The sequence below is a fragment of the Tripterygium wilfordii genome, chromosome 18, assembly GCF_013401445.1.
Source record: "Tripterygium wilfordii isolate XIE 37 chromosome 18, ASM1340144v1, whole genome shotgun sequence".
NCBI lineage: Eukaryota > Viridiplantae > Streptophyta > Magnoliopsida > Celastrales > Celastraceae > Tripterygium > Tripterygium wilfordii.
Window position 1 is genome coordinate 11,325,339 of NC_052249.1, and position 22,081 is coordinate 11,347,419.

At 38.3% G+C, this 22,081-nt stretch overlaps 4 protein-coding genes across 5 annotated transcripts; 3 read left to right on the forward strand and 1 right to left on the reverse strand.

Moving 5' to 3' along the window:
* Nucleotides 1-9,547: 9,547 nt before the first annotated feature.
* LOC119983787 (transcription factor MYB61-like) lies at nt 9,548-11,162 on the forward strand. The gene is made up of 3 exons (XM_038827514.1): nt 9,548-9,830; nt 9,917-10,046; nt 10,145-11,162. The coding sequence occupies exons 1-3, from the start codon at nt 9,698-9,700 to the stop codon at nt 10,911-10,913; spliced, it is 1,032 nt and encodes a 343-aa protein (XP_038683442.1). The 5' UTR covers nt 9,548-9,697; the 3' UTR covers nt 10,914-11,162.
* Nucleotides 11,163-13,398: 2,236 nt separating this feature from the next.
* LOC119983480 lies at nt 13,399-13,785 on the forward strand. The gene has a single exon (XM_038827149.1). The coding sequence runs from the start codon at nt 13,399-13,401 to the stop codon at nt 13,783-13,785; it is 387 nt and encodes a 128-aa protein (XP_038683077.1).
* Nucleotides 13,786-14,403: 618 nt separating this feature from the next.
* LOC119983785 (protein JOKA2-like) lies at nt 14,404-18,431 on the forward strand. 2 transcript variants are annotated; one of them, XM_038827512.1, is made up of 7 exons: nt 14,404-14,622; nt 15,396-16,474; nt 16,593-16,716; nt 16,807-17,046; nt 17,169-17,318; nt 17,390-18,019; nt 18,140-18,431. In XM_038827512.1, exons 1-7 carry the CDS (start codon nt 14,599-14,601, stop codon nt 18,239-18,241), a joined length of 2,349 nt encoding a protein of 782 aa, XP_038683440.1. In that variant the 5' UTR covers nt 14,404-14,598; the 3' UTR covers nt 18,242-18,431. The 2 variants fall into 2 exon arrangements, with proteins under 2 accessions (XP_038683440.1, XP_038683439.1); XM_038827511.1 differs by having other exon boundaries at nt 14,406-14,622; nt 16,801-17,046.
* Nucleotides 18,432-18,577: 146 nt separating this feature from the next.
* Nucleotides 18,578-20,904, reverse strand: LOC119983786 (pentatricopeptide repeat-containing protein At1g08070, chloroplastic-like). The gene has a single exon (XM_038827513.1). It carries the CDS (start codon nt 20,807-20,809, stop codon nt 18,710-18,712), a length of 2,100 nt encoding a protein of 699 aa, XP_038683441.1. The 5' UTR covers nt 20,810-20,904; the 3' UTR covers nt 18,578-18,709.
* Between the last annotated feature and the right edge of the window lie 1,177 nt (nt 20,905-22,081).

Consider the following 22,081-nt stretch of genomic DNA (forward strand, 5'->3'; position numbering starts at 1 on the left):
CCGCGCCAAACCCGAAAGTGGCGAGAGGTCCTGGTGGTAAAAGTGGGGGGCAAAGTGGCAAAAACATCGAAGTAGGTGTTGGTGAAGGATTTGAAGAGGAAGGAGATGGATGGTCGGCCTTCCGCGAGACTTGGAGGACTCGAATGTAGTTAAGCTTTGGGCCCAAACCAAAGAACCAGCCCATTAAACCATTCTTATTGGGCCAGAGTTTAGTATTCCGCGTTAGTTTAAATTGGACCAGAACACATTTCCATTTAATCATGTGTTAAAGAAAACGTCATTTTTTTTTTAATTACAATAAAAAAAGATGGGGAGGCCGGAACTTGAGACGTCTACGAGATAATACACACATGAATGGTCATGAATTTTTTTTTATATATATAGTTATATTACTATATTTATGTGTATTACTATAAAAGGCCGACAAATTTGAAAACTTTTTTGTGGGATATTTCATATTTTTGTGTCGGTTTTGTACAGTATCCCAAAGCATTTTCTATTATACCAAATTGATAAAACAGTATTAAAGGTGTAATTGACTAAAGTCTAGGGGGGGCATGTGGTTAAAAAGAAGATGTCAACCTAATGTTGTCAAATCAGAGAAAAAATTGAAATCGATTGGGGACAAGAAACTTTAATCACAAGGTTATCTTCTTTTGCTTTCTGACAAGAAATGCAAGTTTGTTTTCCTGTGGAGGCACTCTAATTGCATCTTTTGACTTGAAAAAGGCAAGTGGGATTATAATTAGTACTATTGGGAGTTTGGGACTCAAAATGGGACCAAAGAATCTTCCATGCTTTTATTTATGTAATTCACAGATCAAGAGTTTGACAACCCGAATTTTAAGTTAACCAAATAATTATATATATGTCTGTGTGTTTGTGTATGTGGTTGTTGGAAAAATACTTTCAACTGGTTCGAACTGATCTCGACGTTAGCATTATCAGCTTTAAATCGAGAGATATAACCCACTAAACTATTGTTATAATGCTATGTGGTTATGATCACCAACTAAACTATGGTTGGGGGTCAAAGAAGCTAATAATCATTTGGGGGAAGGATGAAGGAAAAGAAATAGATGGGGGGGTGTCCAATGCTTTATTTACCTTCACTATCATCGATCATATATATATTGTGATGATCATCATATATCATCATGTCGTGAAAAGGAAGCTTTATTTGTTGCTCCATTTGGACCGGCTCAAAAGGACCTAGTTAATTAATTAATTAATTTCCTCACCAAACACTGCCGTTGGGTATATTAAATTTACATGACTATTGGCTATTGGCACCACAAAATATTGAATCCTGAATTACTGTATATAGTAAACCATAAATCTAGCCATCATGATTGTCACAAATCTAATAGCATGTGAAGTTGTCAACTAATGTCACAAATTGTAAACTTATAATTGATAATATTTTCATCATTTTATCATTTCCATAATATACTAGATAACTTATCACTTGGGTGATAACCTAGTTGAAAAATTTATCTAAGGCCAAACCGTATGGATTCAGAATATATTGAGTTCGATTCCTATTGAAAGCAATATCTTTGTGGTCACGTACTGAGGTTTGACCCAACTTACTTTGTCGTCAGGTGAGAAACTTTTGTGCCAATAGATAAGTTTGTATGAAGTCATTTTAAGTTAAAAAAAAAATATTGCCACTAATTAGTGATTAATGACTATTGATCCTCTCAACTGTACACAATTATTAATCCGCAAAACCATGATTATTTTTAAGTCTGCAGTGGTATTGAAGATTGATATATCCCACCATGCCACTCGGTCATATATGATATTTATACATTATTAAACAAACCAATTATATATGGAAAACAACAAGAGAGCTGACGTGGACCATTCCACGTGGACGTGGATTATGTCAGGTATACGTGGCATGAGAAATTAAAATTGTATGGGCGGGGCCGTCGTGTGAGATGTCTGTTATCTGCAATGTTGTCGACGTGGCACACTGCGACACGAAACCAAGAAAGGGCTATCTGGACGCACAAGTTCCAAGGCATTGTGACAGTTTCCACGCTCATTCACACGTGGTGACTGTGGATATGATCGTGATGGAAAGTGCTGACAAGGCTGTTAATAGAAACTCATGTACGGCCACATCGGATTGGAGGGTTGCAGTTCCAAGTTGTTTGGTTTTGATTACATGAAATTGCTTAGTTAGATAATAATCACATCTTTCATGTCCCAAATACAATATTAACGTTTTTAATCACTTGGATTGACAATGTCTTGTCATTATTAAACCTCTCTCCGAATTTAGAATCTACGGTGTCCGAGGTCAAGAATTCAAACCAACCAATTAAGATTTGTTTGTGGAATCCTGATTTCATGGGTTTGTCCCATTTTCATGTCTCTATCCGCATGAACTTTGACTCATTCTTACTTGTCGTCAGTGTGATACAAGATATTATGACGTTGAGAAATTTACACCCACTCAGTTATTTGAATAACATGTCGAGTTGGGTGTTTTCTAGGTATAAAAAAATTTGTTATTATTAATTTGGATTAGTCCACATGGTTTGAAAATTGTTATGAAAATTGTTATACGAATGATAATTGAATACGGGCAAGCACAATTATTGTGGATATTATCTTGATGTTTTATTTTCATATGCCGACAAATAAAGTTTCACGTGTGAAACCAAGGTCTTTATTTATTTGTCAGTTGACTAATTTCAACATCATCAATAAACATATATATATATATATATGTTTATATATAATGTCGGTATAAGGTTTGCTTTGTTTAGGGTCCAAGGAATTAGAAAAAGTATTAAGCTTTATCAATTGATATCATAGGAAGTCCTAACTAACCACTTGATCGAATTACTTGTGATAATCAATTTGTTGTGCTAAAAGCACCGATACCCACAAACAATAGCACTCAAATTGATTGACCAAATCAAATATTCAACCTAAACTAAGTAGAAAATCAAGCAACCAGTGATGTCAAAGTGAAAAAGAGACAACACACAACGATATACATGGTTCGACGCACAAAGGCTCACATCCACTCATATCAGAGAACAAATTTCACTATATGGAGAAGTTACAAATCAAGATAGACTACTCAATACAAGTAGAACAAGCTCACTCTAGATGCTATCTTGTTCCCACAAGCTCTCTCAACAATAAAACTAATAGAGAAGACAATAAAGACACAAAACCCACTTATTCACAAAACAATTGAAACCCCAAGAGCCGCTCTCTCACCTATTTCTTGGATCCCTTTACTCTCTCTCTCTCAAGTGTTTCCCTTTTACAAGTCATCTTTCTATGTTTCTCTCTCGAGGAGGTGGCCATGTTGGCCCTTCACCGCGTTGGGTCAAAACCCTACAAATCTCCTATTTCTATAAATTGTCAAAACAGTCTCGCCTGACAAATCCAGATTAATTGGCCAAAGGTCCCAATTGATCAAGAAACACCATTGTCTCCAAAATTTGGCTCCTGCGCAATAACTGTCTGGACAAATCGATAGGTGTCCGGACAGTTAATGCCATGGTTATGGTTCAGTAATATTGGAACCATACAAGTCAATAAGAAAGAAAGAAAGAAATGAATAATTGGCCAAACTGTAGTGATTGTGATTGGGTGCATCTGGATATGGTGTGTGTGTGTCTTCGCTGGCTGCGTATTTTCCAAGATCAGATACGTGTAAGATACATGTATAGGCGTGCGGGTACGTGTCGGTCATGGATCATCGAAACGTCCTTCAAGTTTGGATTGGGCCACAAATTATCGGTCCTGTTAATAATTATTTCATGCTTAGCTAAGCCGGCATGAGTCGCACTCGCATGACTAATTATAGTTAAATAATAATAATAATAATTTGGGGGACAAAGAGAATCGTGAATTATTCTATTAATGATATGTGTTTTTTTTTTATTTACAGGACAAAAAAAAGTTTTAACTTGCCATAAGAAAAATGTTTTATTACTTGAGGCTGTCATTTCTTTACATGTGTTGGCTACGTAGATCATGGGAAAATTATTTAACCTTATGGTTCTTATCTCATATATAATATGACGATTAGGATAGTACGTACGATGTGATGATATATGTTTTCCTTTTTAACTACAAAAATAAAAGCATCTATTTCCTATTGGAATGGAGGGTGCAATTTCCCTATTTATTATATATCTTTTTTTTAAGCATTGTCATTCAAGAAAATATCTTTCTCTCATTGTCTATATATACATACACAAAGATGAATTATCACATAAAAATTTAAAGTAAGAGCGTAAAATAAAGGACTATGTAGAATCATAATTTTTGAGAGATGGAAGCAAGAAGAAATAAGTATACATGAATCGTTTCATAACATTTTTTGTTTTCATGTTTTTGAAAATAATTTTGTTATATAAAAAAAAGTAGAAGACTCATTTGGTATGACTTATAAGGAGTTTTTTTTGTTGGATTTTCCACCAATTTCGAGATTTTTTAATGGTGGAAAATACAAAAACAACTCCTAATATATTTGGTTAAAAGTTTTGTTTGAAAAGTCAAAATATATATGCAGTGGAGCCCACAGATTTAAGTTGTCTTTTGTCGGCAGCTTTTACATGTAATATTATTATATGCCTGGAAAAGTTATTTAGGGTTACAAATTTACATGCTACTGCGTACAGTAAGTGTCAAGCAAAAAAATATATATATATTTGTAAGGTGTAACTCAGAGAGTTGTCCACCGAACAACTAGTTAATAAATTCAGGTTCGATAGAAGAATCCACAACCCCACAGATCAATTGATACTTGAGTCACGGCCAAGACGCCCAGTGCAAAAAGATAATGTAGGGTGACATTAGCATATGTTAAGTTGAGCGAAACCATATCACAAATTACAATAATGGAAACACTCATGAAACTTGAATTCACGACTTTCTGCTTACACTACGAGTTAACGCGGTTAATTTCACCGTCTCATCAAACGACGCATTGTTGGAAGTGCCAAGTAATGCTAAAAGCATTTACTAATTTATGCAAACTTTGTATTTGTATGTGCTGGGCTAGCTACTCTCATACATCCAGTTTCTCATTATCTGCCAAGACTTCACCATACCTTTTGGGACCCTGAGGTTTGAAAACCAAGGCAGCTCACAATCCTTACGTGTGTCTATATATATATATGTGCGAACTATCAATGTATATAACATACTTGCGTATAACTGTATTGTTAGACCATAATTACACCTTAATTGAGTTTTTCTCGTTGAAAATTACTCAATCCTTCTTATTTCTAGAGATAGATTGAGATATCTTAAGAACCAATCCACTCCCAATGCAAATAAAGCATTACCAGATTTGCGTAAAAACCACATGATTGCTTCACCTTCCTCTCTCTCTTATTCTCTCTCTCTCTCTCTCTCTCTCTCTCTCTCTCTCTCTCTCCATAACTTGAATTCTAAGGATGATGTAGAAAAATAGGAGCAATTGTAGAGAAGAATAGAGGCAATATTTGTTGTGTATGTATATTGATCAAACATTACAATTACAACCTCATATATATAGGGATCAAACATTACACCTTAAGACAAAGGTTCCATAATTTGATGAGCAAATTATGGGACAAATGTTCCATAATTTGAGGAACAAATTATGCCATAATTTGAGGAGCAAATTATTCCATAATTTGAGGAGCAAATTATGCCATAATTTGAGGACCAAATTATGTCATAATTTGAGGATTTAATGTCAATACTCCCCCTCAAGCTGGATCAAGAGGATTGATTGAGCCAAGCTTGGACAATAATCGGTGAAAATGACCAGAAGACAGAACCTTTGTAAAAACATCAGCAAGTTGATCATGGCTTCGAGTGTAAACTGTTTGAATAACTTGATTCTGAACTTGATGACGAATAAAATGACAATCAACTTCAATATGTTTTGTGCGTTCATGAAACACGGGATTAGCAGCAATATGCATAGCAGCCTGATTATCACAAAAGAGAGTCATAGGAAGACTACTCGGAAAACCCAAATCTGCGAGCAAACTCTTAAGCCATATTAGTTCACATGCACTGGATGCCATTGCACGATATTCAGCTTCAGCACTAGAACGAGCAACCACATGTTGTTTTTTGCTACGCCAAGAAACAAGATTTCCACCAACAAACATACAATAGCCAGAAGTGGACTTTCGATCAAAGGCATTTCCAGCCCAATCAGAATCACTATATCCTGTAATCCGTAAGTGACCGTGCTTAGCTAGAACTATGCCACGACCAATAGAACCCTTGAGATAACGTAAGATTCGTTTGACAATGCCCAAATGGAAAAGAGTAGGAGCGTGCATGAACTGGCTAACAAGACTTACACCATAAGCAATGTCAGGTCGAGTAATAGTGAGATAAATGAGCTTACCAACCAACCGTTGGTAATCACTAACTCCTTGTAAATGTTCACTGGCTGTATCAAGATTTAATTTGCTATCCAGTGGAGTGGATGCTGGCTTTGAATTCATCATTTCGGTTTCCTCTAGCAAATCAAGAATATACTTCCTTTGATTTAGAAATAAACCTTTGCTGGAAACTGCCATTTCAATGCCAAGAAAGTAATTTAAGGAACCAAGATCCTTAATAGGAAATCGAGATCGAAGAGTGGTTTTGAGTTGAGAAATAGCATCAATACTATTCCCAGCAATAATAAGATCATCAACATAAATTAGGACCACCACTATAGTATTGGAAGAATGACGAATGAACAAGGAAGAATCAGCTGTACTGCGAGAGAAACCAACCTCTTGAAGAACGGTACTTAACTTGGCATGCCAAGCACGCGGAGATTGTTTCAACCCATAGATTGATTTGTGTAGGTGACAAACTAAAGAAGAATCCGAACTCTGTGGATGTCCTGGAGGTAGTTTCATATAGACTTCTTCTTCAAGATCCCCATGAAGGAAAGCATTTTTGACGTCCATTTGACTCATAGACCATCCACAATTTACGGCAACTGAGAGGAGAGTACGCACTGTATTCATCTTAGCAACAGGAGCAAACGTCTCTTTGTAATCTACACCAAAGGTTTGAGTAAATCCCTGGGCCACAAGGCGAGCTTTATGTCTGTCAATGGTGCCATCCGAGTGAAATTTAGTTTTATATACCCAGCGGCTCCCCACTGGTTGTTTTCCAGGAGGAAGTTTAACAACACTCCAAGTCTGATTTTCAGCAAGAGCTTGAAGCTCTTCACCCATAGCTTGTCTCCATATTTCCTGAGAATTTGCTTCCTTGAAATTCTTAGGTTCATGAACAGTAGAAATAGCGGTGAGAAATGCCACATGAGCTGAGGAAAGACGATGATAAGTGACATACTTGGAGAGAGGATGACAAGCAGAAAAAGTGACATAATCTTGAAGTTTTGTTGGAGGGACGCGGTTTCGAGTAGGATTCCGTCGAACCAATGACGGTGAAACCTCATGATTATTAGTGGAAGCAAGCACCTCATGATTATTAGTGGAAGCAAGCACATGCACATCTTGGAGATTCTCGGGCTGTTCGGCTGGAGGATTTTCAACCAAATTTTCAGCTAGCACATTTGGAAGGAGTTGAGCTTGTCCAGTTGGAGGATTTTCAGCGGCCTGGTGCGGAACAAACTCAGCAATATTAGGCTTGTGAGGAACCCCTTCAGAAATAATCTCGGATATAGGCAAGGGAAACAGGTCCTCTAAATCATCTTGAGAATTTGTATAATAAGGTGTTGCTTCTTCAAACATAACATCTCTGGAGACAAATAATCTTCGAGAATCAGGATGATAACATTTATACCCTTTCTGGGTCGAAGAATACCCCAGAAAAATACACTTAGCAGCTCGGGCATCAAGCTTATCACGATGAGCTGCTTGTATATGCACAAAGCAAGTGCAACCAAATACTTTCAAGTGAGACACATCAATAGTTTTCCCCTGCAAAACTTCAAGGGGAGATTTAAAAGACAGCACTCGGCTCGGAAGCCGATTAATGATATGAACTGCTGCTAATACTCCATAAGACCAAAAAACTTTTGGAACATGCATGTGAAGCATCAAAGCACGAGTTTTTTCCAACAAGTCTCTATTTTTGCGTTCTGCTACTCCGTTCTGTTGAGGAGTACCAACACAACTAGTCTGATGCACAATGCCATGAGAATATAAATACTGTGTCATATTTTTAGACATGAATTCTGTGCCATTATCAGAACGAAGTGTTTGAATTTTAGAGGAAAATTGAGTCTGAACAAGCATATGAAAATCTTTGAAGATATTCATAACTTCACTTTTTGATCTCAACAAGTACACCCAAGTAACACGTGAGAAATCATCAATAAATGTAACAAAGTATTTAAAATCATCAATTGATTCAAGAGTAGGTCCCCAAACATCGGAGTGAACAAGTTCAAACATTCTAGTAGTTCTAGAAGAAGAAGACACAAAAGGTAATCTAGTAGATTTTGACAAATGGCAAATTTCACAAGAAAAATAATTAGTATCAACATTTGGCAACAATTTAGTGAGAATATTATCTGAAGGATGTGCTAAACGTTGATGCCAGAGAACATGATCTGCCGAGGAAGAAGGAAAAAACGAGACTTGAGTACTTTTGTTAGGTTGAAAATTTCCTGAGATGTAGTAGAGACCTTGTAGAAAAAATCCTCTACCAATGATCTTTTTAGTGACAAGATCTTGAAAAAGTACCTCATGAGGAAGAAATATAACACAACAATTTAAAGCTTGAGTGAGTTTTCTAACCGAAAGTAACTTGACTGGAAAAGATGGAACATATAAAGCCATTGAAGTCACATCTTTAGACAACAATTTAAGTTTACCTTCACCAAGAACAGGAACACCATTCCCATTGGCAATTGACACATGGGATGGAGTAGAAAATTTTTTGAAGTCAGACAAATTGGTTAATTTATTTGTCATATGATCGGTGGCACCAGAATCAACAATCCAAAAATCATGCACGGTATTAAATTCTATAGCAGTAGAGAGTGCACTGAAAATACCTTCAAAGTTGTCATTGGATTGATGTCCCGAGTTTGATAAGAACCCAGCAAACTTACCAAGGAGGGTTGTGGAATTAGAGTGTCCTATACCAGAAGCTCCATGTATTGAATTTGAGGTGTAATTTACTCTTTCCTTCTCCTGAAGATAGGTTGCAAACTCATTTATAAGGGAAATTGGATTTAAAGTGTAATTTACCATATTTCCCTGTAATGTTTCTACAACATGACCTGCTCCGATACCATGTAGAAAAATAGGAGCAATTGTAGAGAAGAATAGAGGCAATATTTGTTGTGTATGTATATTGATCAAACATTACAATTACAACCTCATATATATAGGGATCAAACATTACACCTTAAGACAAAGGTTCCATAATTTGATGAGCAAATTATGGGACAAATGTTCCATAATTTGAGGAACAAATTATGCCATAATTTGAGGAGCAAATTATTCCATAATTTGAGGAGCAAATTATGCCATAATTTGAGGACCAAATTATGTCATAATTTGAGGATTTAATGTCAATAGATGATTTACTCCTCTTCCCTTTAAATCACATTCTTCTTTCTTCTGCTCAATATATCTCTCTCTGCTTTACTTCCATGCCTGAGTTATCATTCCTGCAGTGACCACTCTATCAACCACCTAGCTACTTCAACTCTTCCTTTCATTACATTGACAACATGGGACGACATTCTTGTTGCTTGAAGCAGAAATTAAGGAAAGGATTATGGTCCCCTGAAGAAGATGAGAAACTGTTCAATTACATTACTAGGTATGGTGTTGGCTGCTGGAGCTCTGTTCCTAAACTAGCCGGTGAGTCCTAATTCCTACACATAACATTACAGTTTTGGAAAATTTAGATTGCTCAAATTGTTTGTATGTATAATTGGTTGTTTCAGGATTGCAGAGGTGTGGGAAGAGTTGCAGATTGAGATGGATAAATTACTTGAGACCAGACCTTAAGAGAGGAATGTTTTCACAACAAGAGGAGGAACTCATAATGAGTCTCCATGAAGTTCTTGGCAACAGGTACTAAAATAATTCAAGAAACTTTATTTTCACCACAAATGTTGAAATGGGTTCTTGTTTGATTGATTGATTTTTGCTGAATATGATTTCATTTTCAGGTGGGCACAAATAGCAGCACAGTTACCAGGAAGAACAGATAATGAGATTAAGAACTTTTGGAATTCTTATCTGAAAAAGAAGCTTATGAAGCAAGGAATTGATCCAACAACACACAAGCCACTAAGCGAATCGGAAGCGAAAGAGACCAAGAATTGTTGTTCAGACAAGGCAGCTGCTCTGCAAGCACAACCAACTGTATTAACAATTACTTGTCATGAACCAGCATTTCTTGTCAATGACACAGCTTGCTATAATACTACAGCCTATGATCCTGATTTGTCTTATTTTGAGTTGGGTTTTGATCCAAATGTGTACCAATCAAGCCTTCCAAATCAATTCCAACCAAATTTCAGGCAAACCCAGCTGGAGACTAATTCCAACTCTGCTTTCATCTCAATGCCAAACTTGACCAGTTTCGACTTCTCGGAGAATTCGGGTTCTTTCTTGTTCAATGAAGCAAAGGAATGTTCAAGCAACAGCTCCAATATCAGCAACTACACTGCATTTCAGATGGTGGAGAATGCAGGGATTTCATGGGAGAATGAGAACAAGTTGGATGTTTTTCAGTTCCAAGCAAATGGGATGGTCAAATCAGAAGAAGAAATAATAATAAAGCAGCAGACCAGCTCACCATGGCAGGAAGAAGGATTACAACAGCATCATCTTCATACCCAAAATTCAGTAGATTTCAGTAGCTATCCATTAACATCGCTTTCACAGGATCTAACAGGAGAAAATCTGGACTTCTACCACCACCAACAGATTTGAAACTGTAAAAAAAAATAAAATCTTTACCCCTTTTTTTTTTCTTTTCTTTTTTTTTTTACTGCATTTGATTAATTTCTTCACAAATATATACACACAGGGACAGTACAGGAATTGCTGCTGGAAATTTTTCATTTTTCTTTGTTGGTTCTTGATTCCTCAAACATACATGTTTCTTTGTTTGTAATTTGAAATAATGTAATTGCAATTATGAGTTTTTTTTGTGGTCTTAATCTTCATTATTAATGTGTAGTTATGGTGCCATTTGCTTCTGTGTCTTTCCCTTGTTTTAGCTAAACACTTTTTAATGGAGGAATCACCCAGAGCCACAAAAACTCTCACCAATTCTGAATTCAATACCAGACATATAGATGATACACTTCACCACCACCATTATTATTAGACACATAAATGTGTATTTTATTACAAATTGTATGTTATTTATAATCATAGAAGTGGGGCAGGAAATAGATAGTGATATATTTGATCAGCTGGCATAATATATATTATTTATAATCAATAACGACACTATACAAGTTTAACCTTTCAACATTCGATATGGGTTTAAACTAGAGCTGTTAGGCCCGTGTGCATAGAAGTTTTTCACCTGACCCCTTTGGACATTCGATATTGGCCTAAACTCGGTCCATCAAGCCAACGTGCATAGAAGTTTTTCACCTGACGACAGTATAAGTTGGGCCAAAACCTAGAGCGTGGCCACAAGGGTATTCCTCCAAGTGAGAATCGAACTCAAGAGTTCTTGAATCCATACGGTTTAGCCCCAGAGAAATTCACCACTACGCTATCACCCAAATGATTGCTAGCCGAGTGCAACAATGACGAGATAATATGGGCCTCTTTATATTAATTTTTTTTCTTATAAACTATAATATTATGCTGATTCCATAGCATATCATATGATTTGATATATACAGCTGCTGCATATTCAGGCCCCTCCCATGCACTGTAAGTAGCTCCAAAAGGGTGAAATTGGTTGGCTGGCAGGCCTCTCCTCTCCTCCATTATTGGAGAGGGAGAGAGAGAGAGAGAGGAGAAGGTGCTAGGCAAGAGAGTCAGCTCCAGATATACATACATAATTATATACTCACTGTCCATATTATATATAATTGTTCTTTCTTTTTAATTTGGTTCTAGAACAGTTGAAATCTACTTATTCTTATTTACAAATTATGCAGTATACTCTTCCAGGTACCAAGTAAGCTGTCGGTGTGAATATGACAAGTTTTCCAGTTGTAAGGATCGATTCCAAGTCAACTTAACCAGTGTCGGAAAGCAGAATTCCAATTCAGGCAGGACCAAAGGGATTGGAACATGCTGCAACTGAGACTCTAGTCAATCAGCTTGATTCGTGCGACCCGTGGTCCATAACGGATAATATTTTTGATGTGTTTGGGCTTGAATTTCCAACACCATACGTTCTCATTCTTGAATCTAAAGGAGACTGCATAACACATGCATACATATATACAGACAGTATACATTAGGGAAACATATAAATCATGCAAGAAAGAACACAAACAGCTTCCTTGAGTTTAAAGTTTTCCTTGTATAGCTTCTCATCAAAGATAACTCACCTAATTCAATTCAAAGAAAAAAAAGAACTCTTCAAATCGTTTTTCACGTCGCTATTGGTTTCCCCTTTCCAAATACAAATCAAGAACTTGTAACTACACGATTCATGATTAACTGTTTACTAACTGTTTAACAAAAGTTAGGTGGAACTAGAAAAGAATATCCAATTATATATATAACTTAATTCCCTCTTCAGTACTGGAATGTGTAGTCTCTCTGGTTATTGAGAATCCTTAGAAAACAAATATTGAAGTCTCTTTCGATCGTTGATTCGACAGCCTAGAGAAGAATACACATTTGTCTTTAAGCTTGAAAGCTACCAAAATTGCAAATAAAAGAAGTGTCAAAGTCTTCACATAGGACGTCTGCCACCAGAAAAATGTCCTTTAAGAAGCTTGACTGTGATCGTTTGAGTGAAATAAAAGCTTGAATCATTAACAGAATGGCTCCCATTTAGCTTCATAAACCTGTTGAATTTGATCAAAGTTTGGACTCCGTTTTTTACTCAAAGTCTCGCACAATTAAAGTTTAAATAGGAAAAGACAAAACGTGGTTGAGTTTAAGGAAAAATTGCAACAAAAGCAGGTCTTTGCACAAAATAACACCACTTGAACCTGATTGCCATGGCTGTTGATATTCTATTATCGACCAATGTATCTGATTTTATCAATAAAGTAGTAAACCATGCCAGCCTCTCCATGTGCATTCACATGCCTCACAATTCCTTTTCCAATTCCAATCCTTGAAGCAAACAATCTTAATCAATTAAACTAATCAACCAATAACCACCCACTAATCAATTCCTTCTTCTTCTTCTTCTTCTTCTTCTTCTCATATTCTTATCTTCTTCTTTCCTCCCTCCTCATCTCTCTGTCTCCCCAGGATCCCGAGCCACATGAACCCATCTACAACTAGAACAGCATTGTTGGTCACTCTCTTGATTCTGTCATTTTTCACAATCAGAACTAACTGGGACAGAATCTGGTCAGCTTTCTATGGATCACCAATATTTCTTCCTGTTTTTGGGGTCATTTTGGCGTCAGCTTTGCTTGTTATGGCGGTACGTGCTACGATTGTCACATGGATCACAGTGCTAGTGCTCCTAGCCTGTGCAGGAAACCGTCGTCGGGTTCTTGTTCGACAAGGAAGTAAGATCACTACTGATGTTGCAATGTACTTGGTGAAGGTGGTCGTTAGAGAAAAAGGTCTTGTTGCAGTGGCTTGTGCTACTCTTGTAAGCTTCATGGCCATGATTCGCATTGCAGAAGCTGGATTTTATTAGTCTGTCCATGATATTTGGTGAAGACAAACACAGAGAATTGTGTGTATGTTCTGCAGCACACCATTTGTATTTTTTTTTGTTTTCCTTGCAATTTATACGTCTTTTGTTTCGAAAATACTAAATATTTTATTTTTCCACGCTATCTCAAATGTTGAAATAGACGTACATGGGCCCCACATGATCCAAAAGAAAACGGTATGGATTTGTCTCAGTATTTGGGATAACGGGGACAAAAAAAACACTGGAATCCGTAAGATTGTTGCTGTTTTGTGCACTTTGAAGCAATGCTGGGTGCATCTGTTTTACGTCTCTTTGCTTCCCTATAATTAATTGCGTTATATGGACTGAAAAGGCTCACAAAACCATTGGGCCTTACGATTTTGACCAAATTTAGTAGGCTTTGGCCCGTGGATAATATTCTTGGGCCTCCACAGTTCTAACCTTAGTTGGGCTCAGCTCAGACAATGTCCAAAAATAAAATATCTTCCAAAAAAAATTTTAAAATTGAAAAATAAAAAGAAATCTGGGACTAATTTAGTAATTTCATTGCCAACAGAAGTCGGAAAGCGAAGGTCATGTGTTTCTTATCGCCTAAGCCAAAAATACGGATATATATCCGCAACTCTGATCAAAAGACTCCAACTTTTCTCGTGTTGAGAGAATAGAGGATCAGAGCGCTTAAAGGGGCTTACGGGTACGATTCGTAGTAGTAATCGCTTTGTGGTTTGAAAGATCCATTGAAAATTTGTTACGCTTGGGGTTAGATTTAGGGTTTTCATCTAGATTCGTCACTCACTGGAGCTTTGTGAAGCTATGGAGGATGCGATGGTGATCAAGGTTCGTATTTGATTTTGTTCCTGCAGGCTCTTTTTGATCGTTTATTTTGATTTGATCTACGATTCTTCGTATTTTTTTGGTTGATTGTCGGTGGCGAGTGTTGTCTGTTTGGTTTAGTGTTGATCTTTTAGCTAGTGATTGGTGTGTCCACGGTTCAATTTTGGCTTAATTTTTTCGATTCATGGCTTCATTACGAGTTTTACTGTGCTGTTAATTGTATGATCTGCATGATCTGCTGCGAATGTTGGTCCTGACTTGTCACGACGTGTGAAGAATAATGATTGCATTTAGTTTGGCTGAATTTTTTTTATAATAATCGCGGCAAGGTGTGTTAGATGAAGGCAATATCTTCAAACATTATATTTTTCCATGGTCTCCTGCCAAAGTCCATCTCAAGTGTCCATGTAACATGATCTTGTTAAATTTATGTTCGTTAGTTTTAGAAAGTTTTTGGATTGAGGGAAGATTGAGGGGAGGGAGGGGGAGGGAAACTCATTAAGTAATGAGTTTTGGAATGACTTCATTGTGTTTTACATTAGAACCAGATGGCCGTGGATGAATTTCAGTCAAGCTTAAGGTTACAATTTTACTTATGAGTTGTATTGTTGGTGATGATGATCAGTTTTTAGCTATAGCATTTTGAGTGAGTGATGAAGTCTGTGTTGTCATAAGCTTTTTTGCATCTTGAGGATATGTTTTCTTGCAAAGGCGCTAAGGCATAATAGATTCTATTTATGGTTCATTCTCCTTTGAACATCTTCGTTGTGTTGCAGGTGAAATATGGAGATACATTGAGGCGTTTCAGTGTTCCTGTTAATGAGAAGAAACAGCTTGATCTTGATATGGATGGATTGAAGTGGAAAATCCTAAGTCTCTTTAATTTTCCCCCCAATGCTGATCTGATTCTTACTTACGTAGATGAAGATGGTGATGTGGTAACACTTGCTGATGACAATGATTTGTGTGATGTGATGAGCCAGAGATTGAAGTTCTTGAGGATTGATGTGCAGCTGAACGATGAACAATCTGGTAATTCGAGTGAATCTGGTGGTTGTGCAACCCCCACGAGCTCTCCACACATCCAGAAGCCATTGCCAAACATTAGTGTTGATGTTAATGAGGTCTTGAAATTGATCCCAGACCCATTATATGAGACACTTTCAAAGCTCTCTCTTGACTTGGCTTCGAAAGCTACATCTTCTAGCCCAGTTCTTGCTGAGCTTCTTGAGTGCTTTTCAAAGATGAGTCATAGTTACCTCAATCCAGTTTCTCAATCAGGTCCAGCTTCAAGCACACTGAGAGGTGGTTCTACTGGTTTAAAGGCACCATTGGTGTCTAACGATGCAAATGACTCTTATTATTATGGTTCACAAGAGGTGTTGAGAAAGTCTAACTTGGCGAATGAACAAAGCAAGAAGGTGGAGATTGAAAATGTGGCTCGAGGTGTGGATGCACCAAATTTGTCTAAAGCTACGCCTGTTGATTTGAATGTCAAGCCTCCCATTAATGGCCCTGCTAGCGATGATGCTAGGATCCGTAAGGAGATCGACGGTTATCTCAATGGAAAATCTGTTGGTTTTGGTGTGTCAGATATGGCAGGATCTATGAGGCCCCCTAATGCGGTTAGGGGTCAAAACACTGAATTGATTGGTAATCTCTCCAATGAATGTCCATTTAGTGGATTGACCATAAATAATCAAGCGGCCATTCCTCTTCGTGTGAATCCTCGGGTTTCTCCTTTTAAGAGAAGCAATAATCGTTATGATGCTGCTGTTGGTATGTTTCATAAGGGTGTCCGTTGTGATGGATGTGGGGTTCATCCAATTACCGGGCCTCGATTTAAATCTAAAGTGTGAGTTATTTTTTTTCTACACCTTATATTGAGATTTTCAATGATAATTTCTTGATTTTCTAATTGATAATATTATGTGGAGTCATGGACATAATACTCCTTTCTGTTGTTTGTACAGAAAAGAAGATTATGACCTCTGCAGCATCTGTTTCTCAGAGATGGGGAATGAGGCTGATTACATCAGGATGGACCGGCCTCAGTCTTATCGGCATTCTCAGTCTGTCCATGGTTTACGTGATTATGTATGCTGGTTTCTTACTCCTATTTTGTTTTTTTTAATTCCATTACAATTGTGACTTTTTTCACATCAATATTTCTCTTTAAAGACGCAGCATCCTAGGGTAATACGGCAGTTCTTAAAAGGTGATTCGGCAAAGCCGGCTCGGCCTAAGCTAGATAGCCGTTTCGTTTTGGACGTGAATGTGTTGGATGGGACTGTGATGGCCCCTTCTACCTCATTCTCAAAGATTTGGAGGATGCGCAACTGTGGCGACTCAGTGTGGCCCCAGGGATCACAGCTCGTGTGGATTGGAGGAGACAGATTCAGTAGCACTATTTCTGTCAATGTAGAGGTTTGCCATTTGTTTTATTGTTTCACCTTTATAGCGATTATGGATGACGTGTTATCCTTCTCCATCTTTATGTTATATTTTGTTGTCTTATTTTGTAATTTTTATATACAAATTCATGTTAGATTCCTGCCGACGGTGTGCCTATAGATGGGGAACTTGACGTGGCAGTTGACTTTATTGCACCTCAATTACCTGGTCGATACATCTCATACTGGAGAATGTCAACCCCATCTGGTGTAAAATTTGGGCAACGTGTTTGGGTTCTCATACAGGTATATTCATTCATTGCAACAAGTGGTTTTAGAAGATACAGCTGTTTGATTCTCAATTCCGATTCGTGCAGGTTGATGGGGCCCTGAAGGATGCATTTTGCCAAAACTTTGAAGACATAAACTTGAATGTTACCCTGCAGGATGCAATTGATGGATATCAAGGCCTAAACTTGAATTATCCTCCGGTTAGCAGTTGTTCAAAATCCCCTCAAGTGTTAGATATGAATGTTCGGCCTGTTGGGGATGTTGTCTCATCTCTTCCTAGTGATAATGTTGTCACAGAACCTGCTAAGCCAGTGGGCGTTGAACAACCTAAAGAGGTAAATGCAGAGTCCAATTTCCCTATAAATGATGTCTTGCTAGTAGGAAGTGGTGCGTCTGCCCCTCCTGCTCCTCTACAGGGCCCTTCCGAAGTCAACGCTCCTGTGTCATGCCCAATTATTGATCTTCCTGAAGCCACTGCAGCTGGGACATCCCATGCAACTTCCCCTGTCACGGAGGTGCCAATTTCATCTGTAGGGGTCAAAATAATTGATGAGGTTGAGAAGTCCCTCCTTGAGGAGCTTGAGATGATGGGTTTCAAGCAGGTTGACTTGAACAAGAAGATCTTGAGGAGGAATGGATACAATCTGGAGCAGTCAGTAGATGATCTCTGCGGTGATGCTGAATGGGATACAATCCTTGACGAGTTGCAGGAGATGGTAAGAAGTTTGTGATCTGACCATGACGGTGATGTAAAGTTTTGCTGTTGTCTTTCCTTCAATTTATTTTATGCATGTTAAATCTCTTTTGACTCCATTGTTTTTCAAATGTGGTTGCAGGGATTCTGCAATCAAGAAGCTAACAAGAGACTGCTGAAGAAGAACAATGGGAGTATTAAGCGTGTGGTCATGGAACTCCTCTCTGGAGACGAGGAGGTTTAGCTGAAAGAACCCTCTAAACAGTTCAGTGGACATAGATGTTATCATAAATAAATGTACTCCTTTGAGCCGATTGCTGTAAGACTTGTTTAAGTTTGTGGACGAACATATTTATGATTGTCTGAGAACTTTCTCAGGGAGATGGGAATGATTTGTTTTATAAGCATTAGTGCAAGAAAACTGTTGGTGTTCACTTTATTTTCTACTATACTACTTGCTTGTGTGACTTATTCGGATTAGATGTCGGTATGAATTTCCTGCTGCATCCGAATCATTCTGATTATTTCTGTCATGAAGATGAATGTTCATGGGGCAGGGGGCCAAACAATTGCCTAGAAGTTCAAAAAGAAACAGCTAAATACAGTTATGTTTAAATCAATGTACTTGATGCTCTGAGTTGAAGCCACCTCTTACGGTGGCCACATAACAGTGGGAAACATTCAAGAGAAGAAGCAAAGAGGGTGACGAGGTTTACCAAAAGTCTTTACAGGAACACTGCCCTTCTTTGAAATGATGGAAACGATTCCGATCCCTAACAACAATTTCTCTGTTGTATACCTTAGAGATTATCTTTATTGCATTGTGGCAGTCCAAACAAACTCTTAAATTCTTTGATATTCGAATTGTAGCTCCAGGATGAGTTTTGATGAGTGCAAAGGCAATAGCCAGCTTCTCACTATGGTGAGATACTGCGGTTTCTTTATCCTTCTCTTCCGCGTCTAGTCTGGCAACGGCAGTGTTGGGTATATAGCCGGCTGTCTTGATGGATGTCATCATTTTTTCAGTTGCATTGTAGATCTCCTTGGATTGTGGATGCACGCGGTGTTCAGAAAAAATTTCAAAAATTTCTCCATCCAACTCAATCAAGCTACAACCAGGAGTCTTCTTGATCCCTTTTGCTTTCATTTCATTTCTCACTCTCGTTGCATCCGCCCACTTGCCAACCGATGCATAAACATCAGATAGAAGTATGTAATCCCCACCGTGCATTGGTTCCAATCTCACCAGGTGGTTCACTGCTTCTTCTGCAATTTCAACGTTTTTATAAGGTCTGCATGAAGCCAGCAATGTTCTCCAGATAACTGCATTGGGTTGGATAGACATGTCTTCTATAAACTGTAATGCCTCTTCAATCAATCCAGCTCTTCCAAGAATGTCTACCATGCAACCATAATGCTCCATCCGAGGTTCAATCCCAAAATCTTTACTCATACTGAGAAAGAGTTCACGACCCTCGTCGACTAGCCCTCCGTGACTACAAGCAGAAAGTACAGCAATGAAAGTCACATCATTTGGTAGAACATTTTTTGCCCTCATCGAATAGTAGTAGTCGAGAGCTCTTTTACCCTCTCCATTATTAGCAAGACCTTGAATTAGCACTGTCCAAGAATATACATTTTTCAGACGCATCCTACGAAACACTTCAATAAGATCCTCAACTTCCCCGCATTTGGCATAGAAGTCCATTAGTGCAGTACCAAGGGTAACATTCAGCTCAATCCTCTTCTTCTTTACATACAGGTGAACCCATTTACCAGTTTCTAGGGCTCCAAGTACCGCACAAGAAGAAATCACACTCGCCAACAGTACCTCGTTAGGTTCGACATTCTCCATTTGCGTCACTTTGAAAAGATCAAGTGCCTCCCTACATCGCCTTGCTTGGTTATACCCAGAAATCATGGCACTCCATGCAACAACATCCCTTTGATCCATTTGGTTGAATAATCTTCGTGCAGTCTCCACCTGACCGCATTTAGCATACATATCAACCAATGCAGTTGATAAATTAAGATTCCCCTCAAGTCCATTTGCGCTTATGTATTCATCAATCCACTTCCCCAGTTCCACATCAGCTAATTTTCCGCACGCCGTCAAAACACATATCAATGTCACCCCATCAAATTTGAAATCCAATTCCAACATTTCACGAAATAGCTTCACAACATTCTCCCAACAACCATTCTTACTATACCCAGAAAACAAGGAATTCCACGCAACAATATCCCTTTCTGGCAATGCGTCGAACACTTGACGTGCAACCTCCATACTGCCACAGTTTGCATACATACGAATCAAAGTGTTCTGTACAAAACAATTGGAAACTAGGCCACACTTGACGGAATGGGCATGTATCTGTTTGCCTTCGCTCAACGCTCGTAGTTTGGAACAAGTTTTTAAGGCACAAGTGAATGTGAATTCATCAGGTTGTACAGCTTTTTCCAGCATTTTTTTGAACAAGATTAAGGCTTGATGTGGGGACTCTCTCAATGTGAAGGCTCGTAGCATGACATTATAAGCCAACGAATCAGGTTCATCGATTTCGCCAAAAATCGAGAGAGCATAGTCCATGGTTTTCGTGGGAAGTAGGATGGCAGCGCATTCAAGGAGGTTCTCAGTGACGGTCGGGTTGCGGTGGAGTCCAGTTTTGACGAGATGGGAGTGTATTTGGTTGAGGTCTCTCGTAGTTTTGCAGTGTTTCAAGATTAATCTTCTTGGGTTTTCTGGGAAGTGGGTGATGGTGGTTATTGCAGCTGTTGCTTTGGCGGGAAGGGCAGGCGCCACTGCCTCCATTTTGTGCTTGTGGGTGTGTGACGCTTTGGGTTTTGATATTTAAAGGCAGAAAATCTGGTTGCGATTCCTTTGTCAGGATTGGGTAATTTGCGCTCATGCTGAATTCCTTAAATGTAGTAGTCTTTTTTTAGGTTCTTGGTTGGTGAAGCAATTTCTCTCGTTAATTTTGTCAATGAACATGATTTTCAAGAGCCATCATGAACGTACCAGACACCACAGGATGTCATTACCGCGATCGTAGATGACAGCATGCTCCTGTCAATTCAGGTTTTCACTCTTAATACAAATATAGGGGATTGGCCGTTGAGGTTTTGGCCAAGACTCCACTAATGAAATTGTGAAAATTAGGGTTGTACAAAAATTATCGATATAACCAAACCAATCAATTGGTTATTTTCAATTCTTTTTAACATATTTCTTTTAAGAACTTATTGATAATCGAAATAACCGATTGATCGGTCAGTTAGATTTATATAAAAAAAAATTGGAAAAGATCGACTGTTTTCACCCATAGTGAAAAGTGAAAACGGCACCAATTCATGCCCGAGGCATGAAACGTGAAAAATGACACCAAGCCATGTTTGTGTGGTAATAAAACCAGCTTTGATATAGCTGTCTGTCACTAGTTTTTATTCTTTCAAGTGGGAAACAGAAACCCTTTTGGAATCCATTATCAAGACGTAATTTCTCATCATCCTCAGATTCTCTGTTATAATAGTCATTTGATTCGTCCCTAAAATGTGAGCGGCAAGAAATGGAGAATCAGATGCTTACTGATCTAACAAGGATAAAGCTTTGATTCCTGTCCATAAAAACAGCAGCTGCTACTTCCAAAATCTCATTACAGCAGCAAAAATCACACAATGAATCGCTCTCCTGTCTACTACGAAACTCGCCAGCAGTATGGCTGGGACACCACCACGTCCTACGATCACCACCACGCTCATGATTCCAGAACCGAAAGGATGCCTAGCGGGGTTCTCACTGATGATGTTCCTCGGTATCCTAATGTGCACAAGATCTTCAACAAGAAGATGACTTACGAGGAAGAAGCTCCGCGCAAAGAGCACTCTCGTAAGGATCATAAGAAGAAAGTTCAAGTGATTGAGACCATTGAAGAGGATATCAACAACCCAAAAGGTAGCGGCCAGGATTACGAAGAAATCGTGGAAGAAACCATTGATTCGGAAGCTGATGGCTTCATCCAGCAGAGGCACAAGGCTTTTGAGTTGCGCAAATGGAAGACCTTCAATAAGTAAAAAAATTTGCATA

Bases quoted from the DNA above. Each gene is read 5' to 3' on its own strand.
- LOC119983787 (XM_038827514.1), top strand. From the start codon at position 9,698: ATGGGACGACATTCTTGTTGCTTGAAGCAGAAATTAAGGAAAGGATTA. The intron at 9,831-9,916 runs GTGAGTCCTAAT...TGGTTGTTTCAG, and splicing joins CTCTGTTCCTAAACTAGCCG to GATTGCAGAGGTGTGGGAAG. The intron at 10,047-10,144 runs GTACTAAAATAA...TTTCATTTTCAG, and splicing joins CATGAAGTTCTTGGCAACAG to GTGGGCACAAATAGCAGCAC.
- LOC119983480 (XM_038827149.1), top strand. From the start codon at position 13,399: ATGAACCCATCTACAACTAGAACAGCATTGTTGGTCACTCTCTTGATT.
- LOC119983785 (XM_038827511.1), top strand. From the start codon at position 14,599: ATGGAGGATGCGATGGTGATCAAG. The intron at 16,475-16,592 runs GTGAGTTATTTT...TTGTTTGTACAG, and splicing joins CCTCGATTTAAATCTAAAGT to AAAAGAAGATTATGACCTCT. The intron at 17,319-17,389 runs GTATATTCATTC...CGATTCGTGCAG, and splicing joins GTGTTTGGGTTCTCATACAG to GTTGATGGGGCCCTGAAGGA.
- LOC119983786 (XM_038827513.1), bottom strand. From the start codon at position 20,809: ATGGAGGCAGTGGCGCCTGCCCTTCCCGCCAAAGCAACAGCTGCAATA.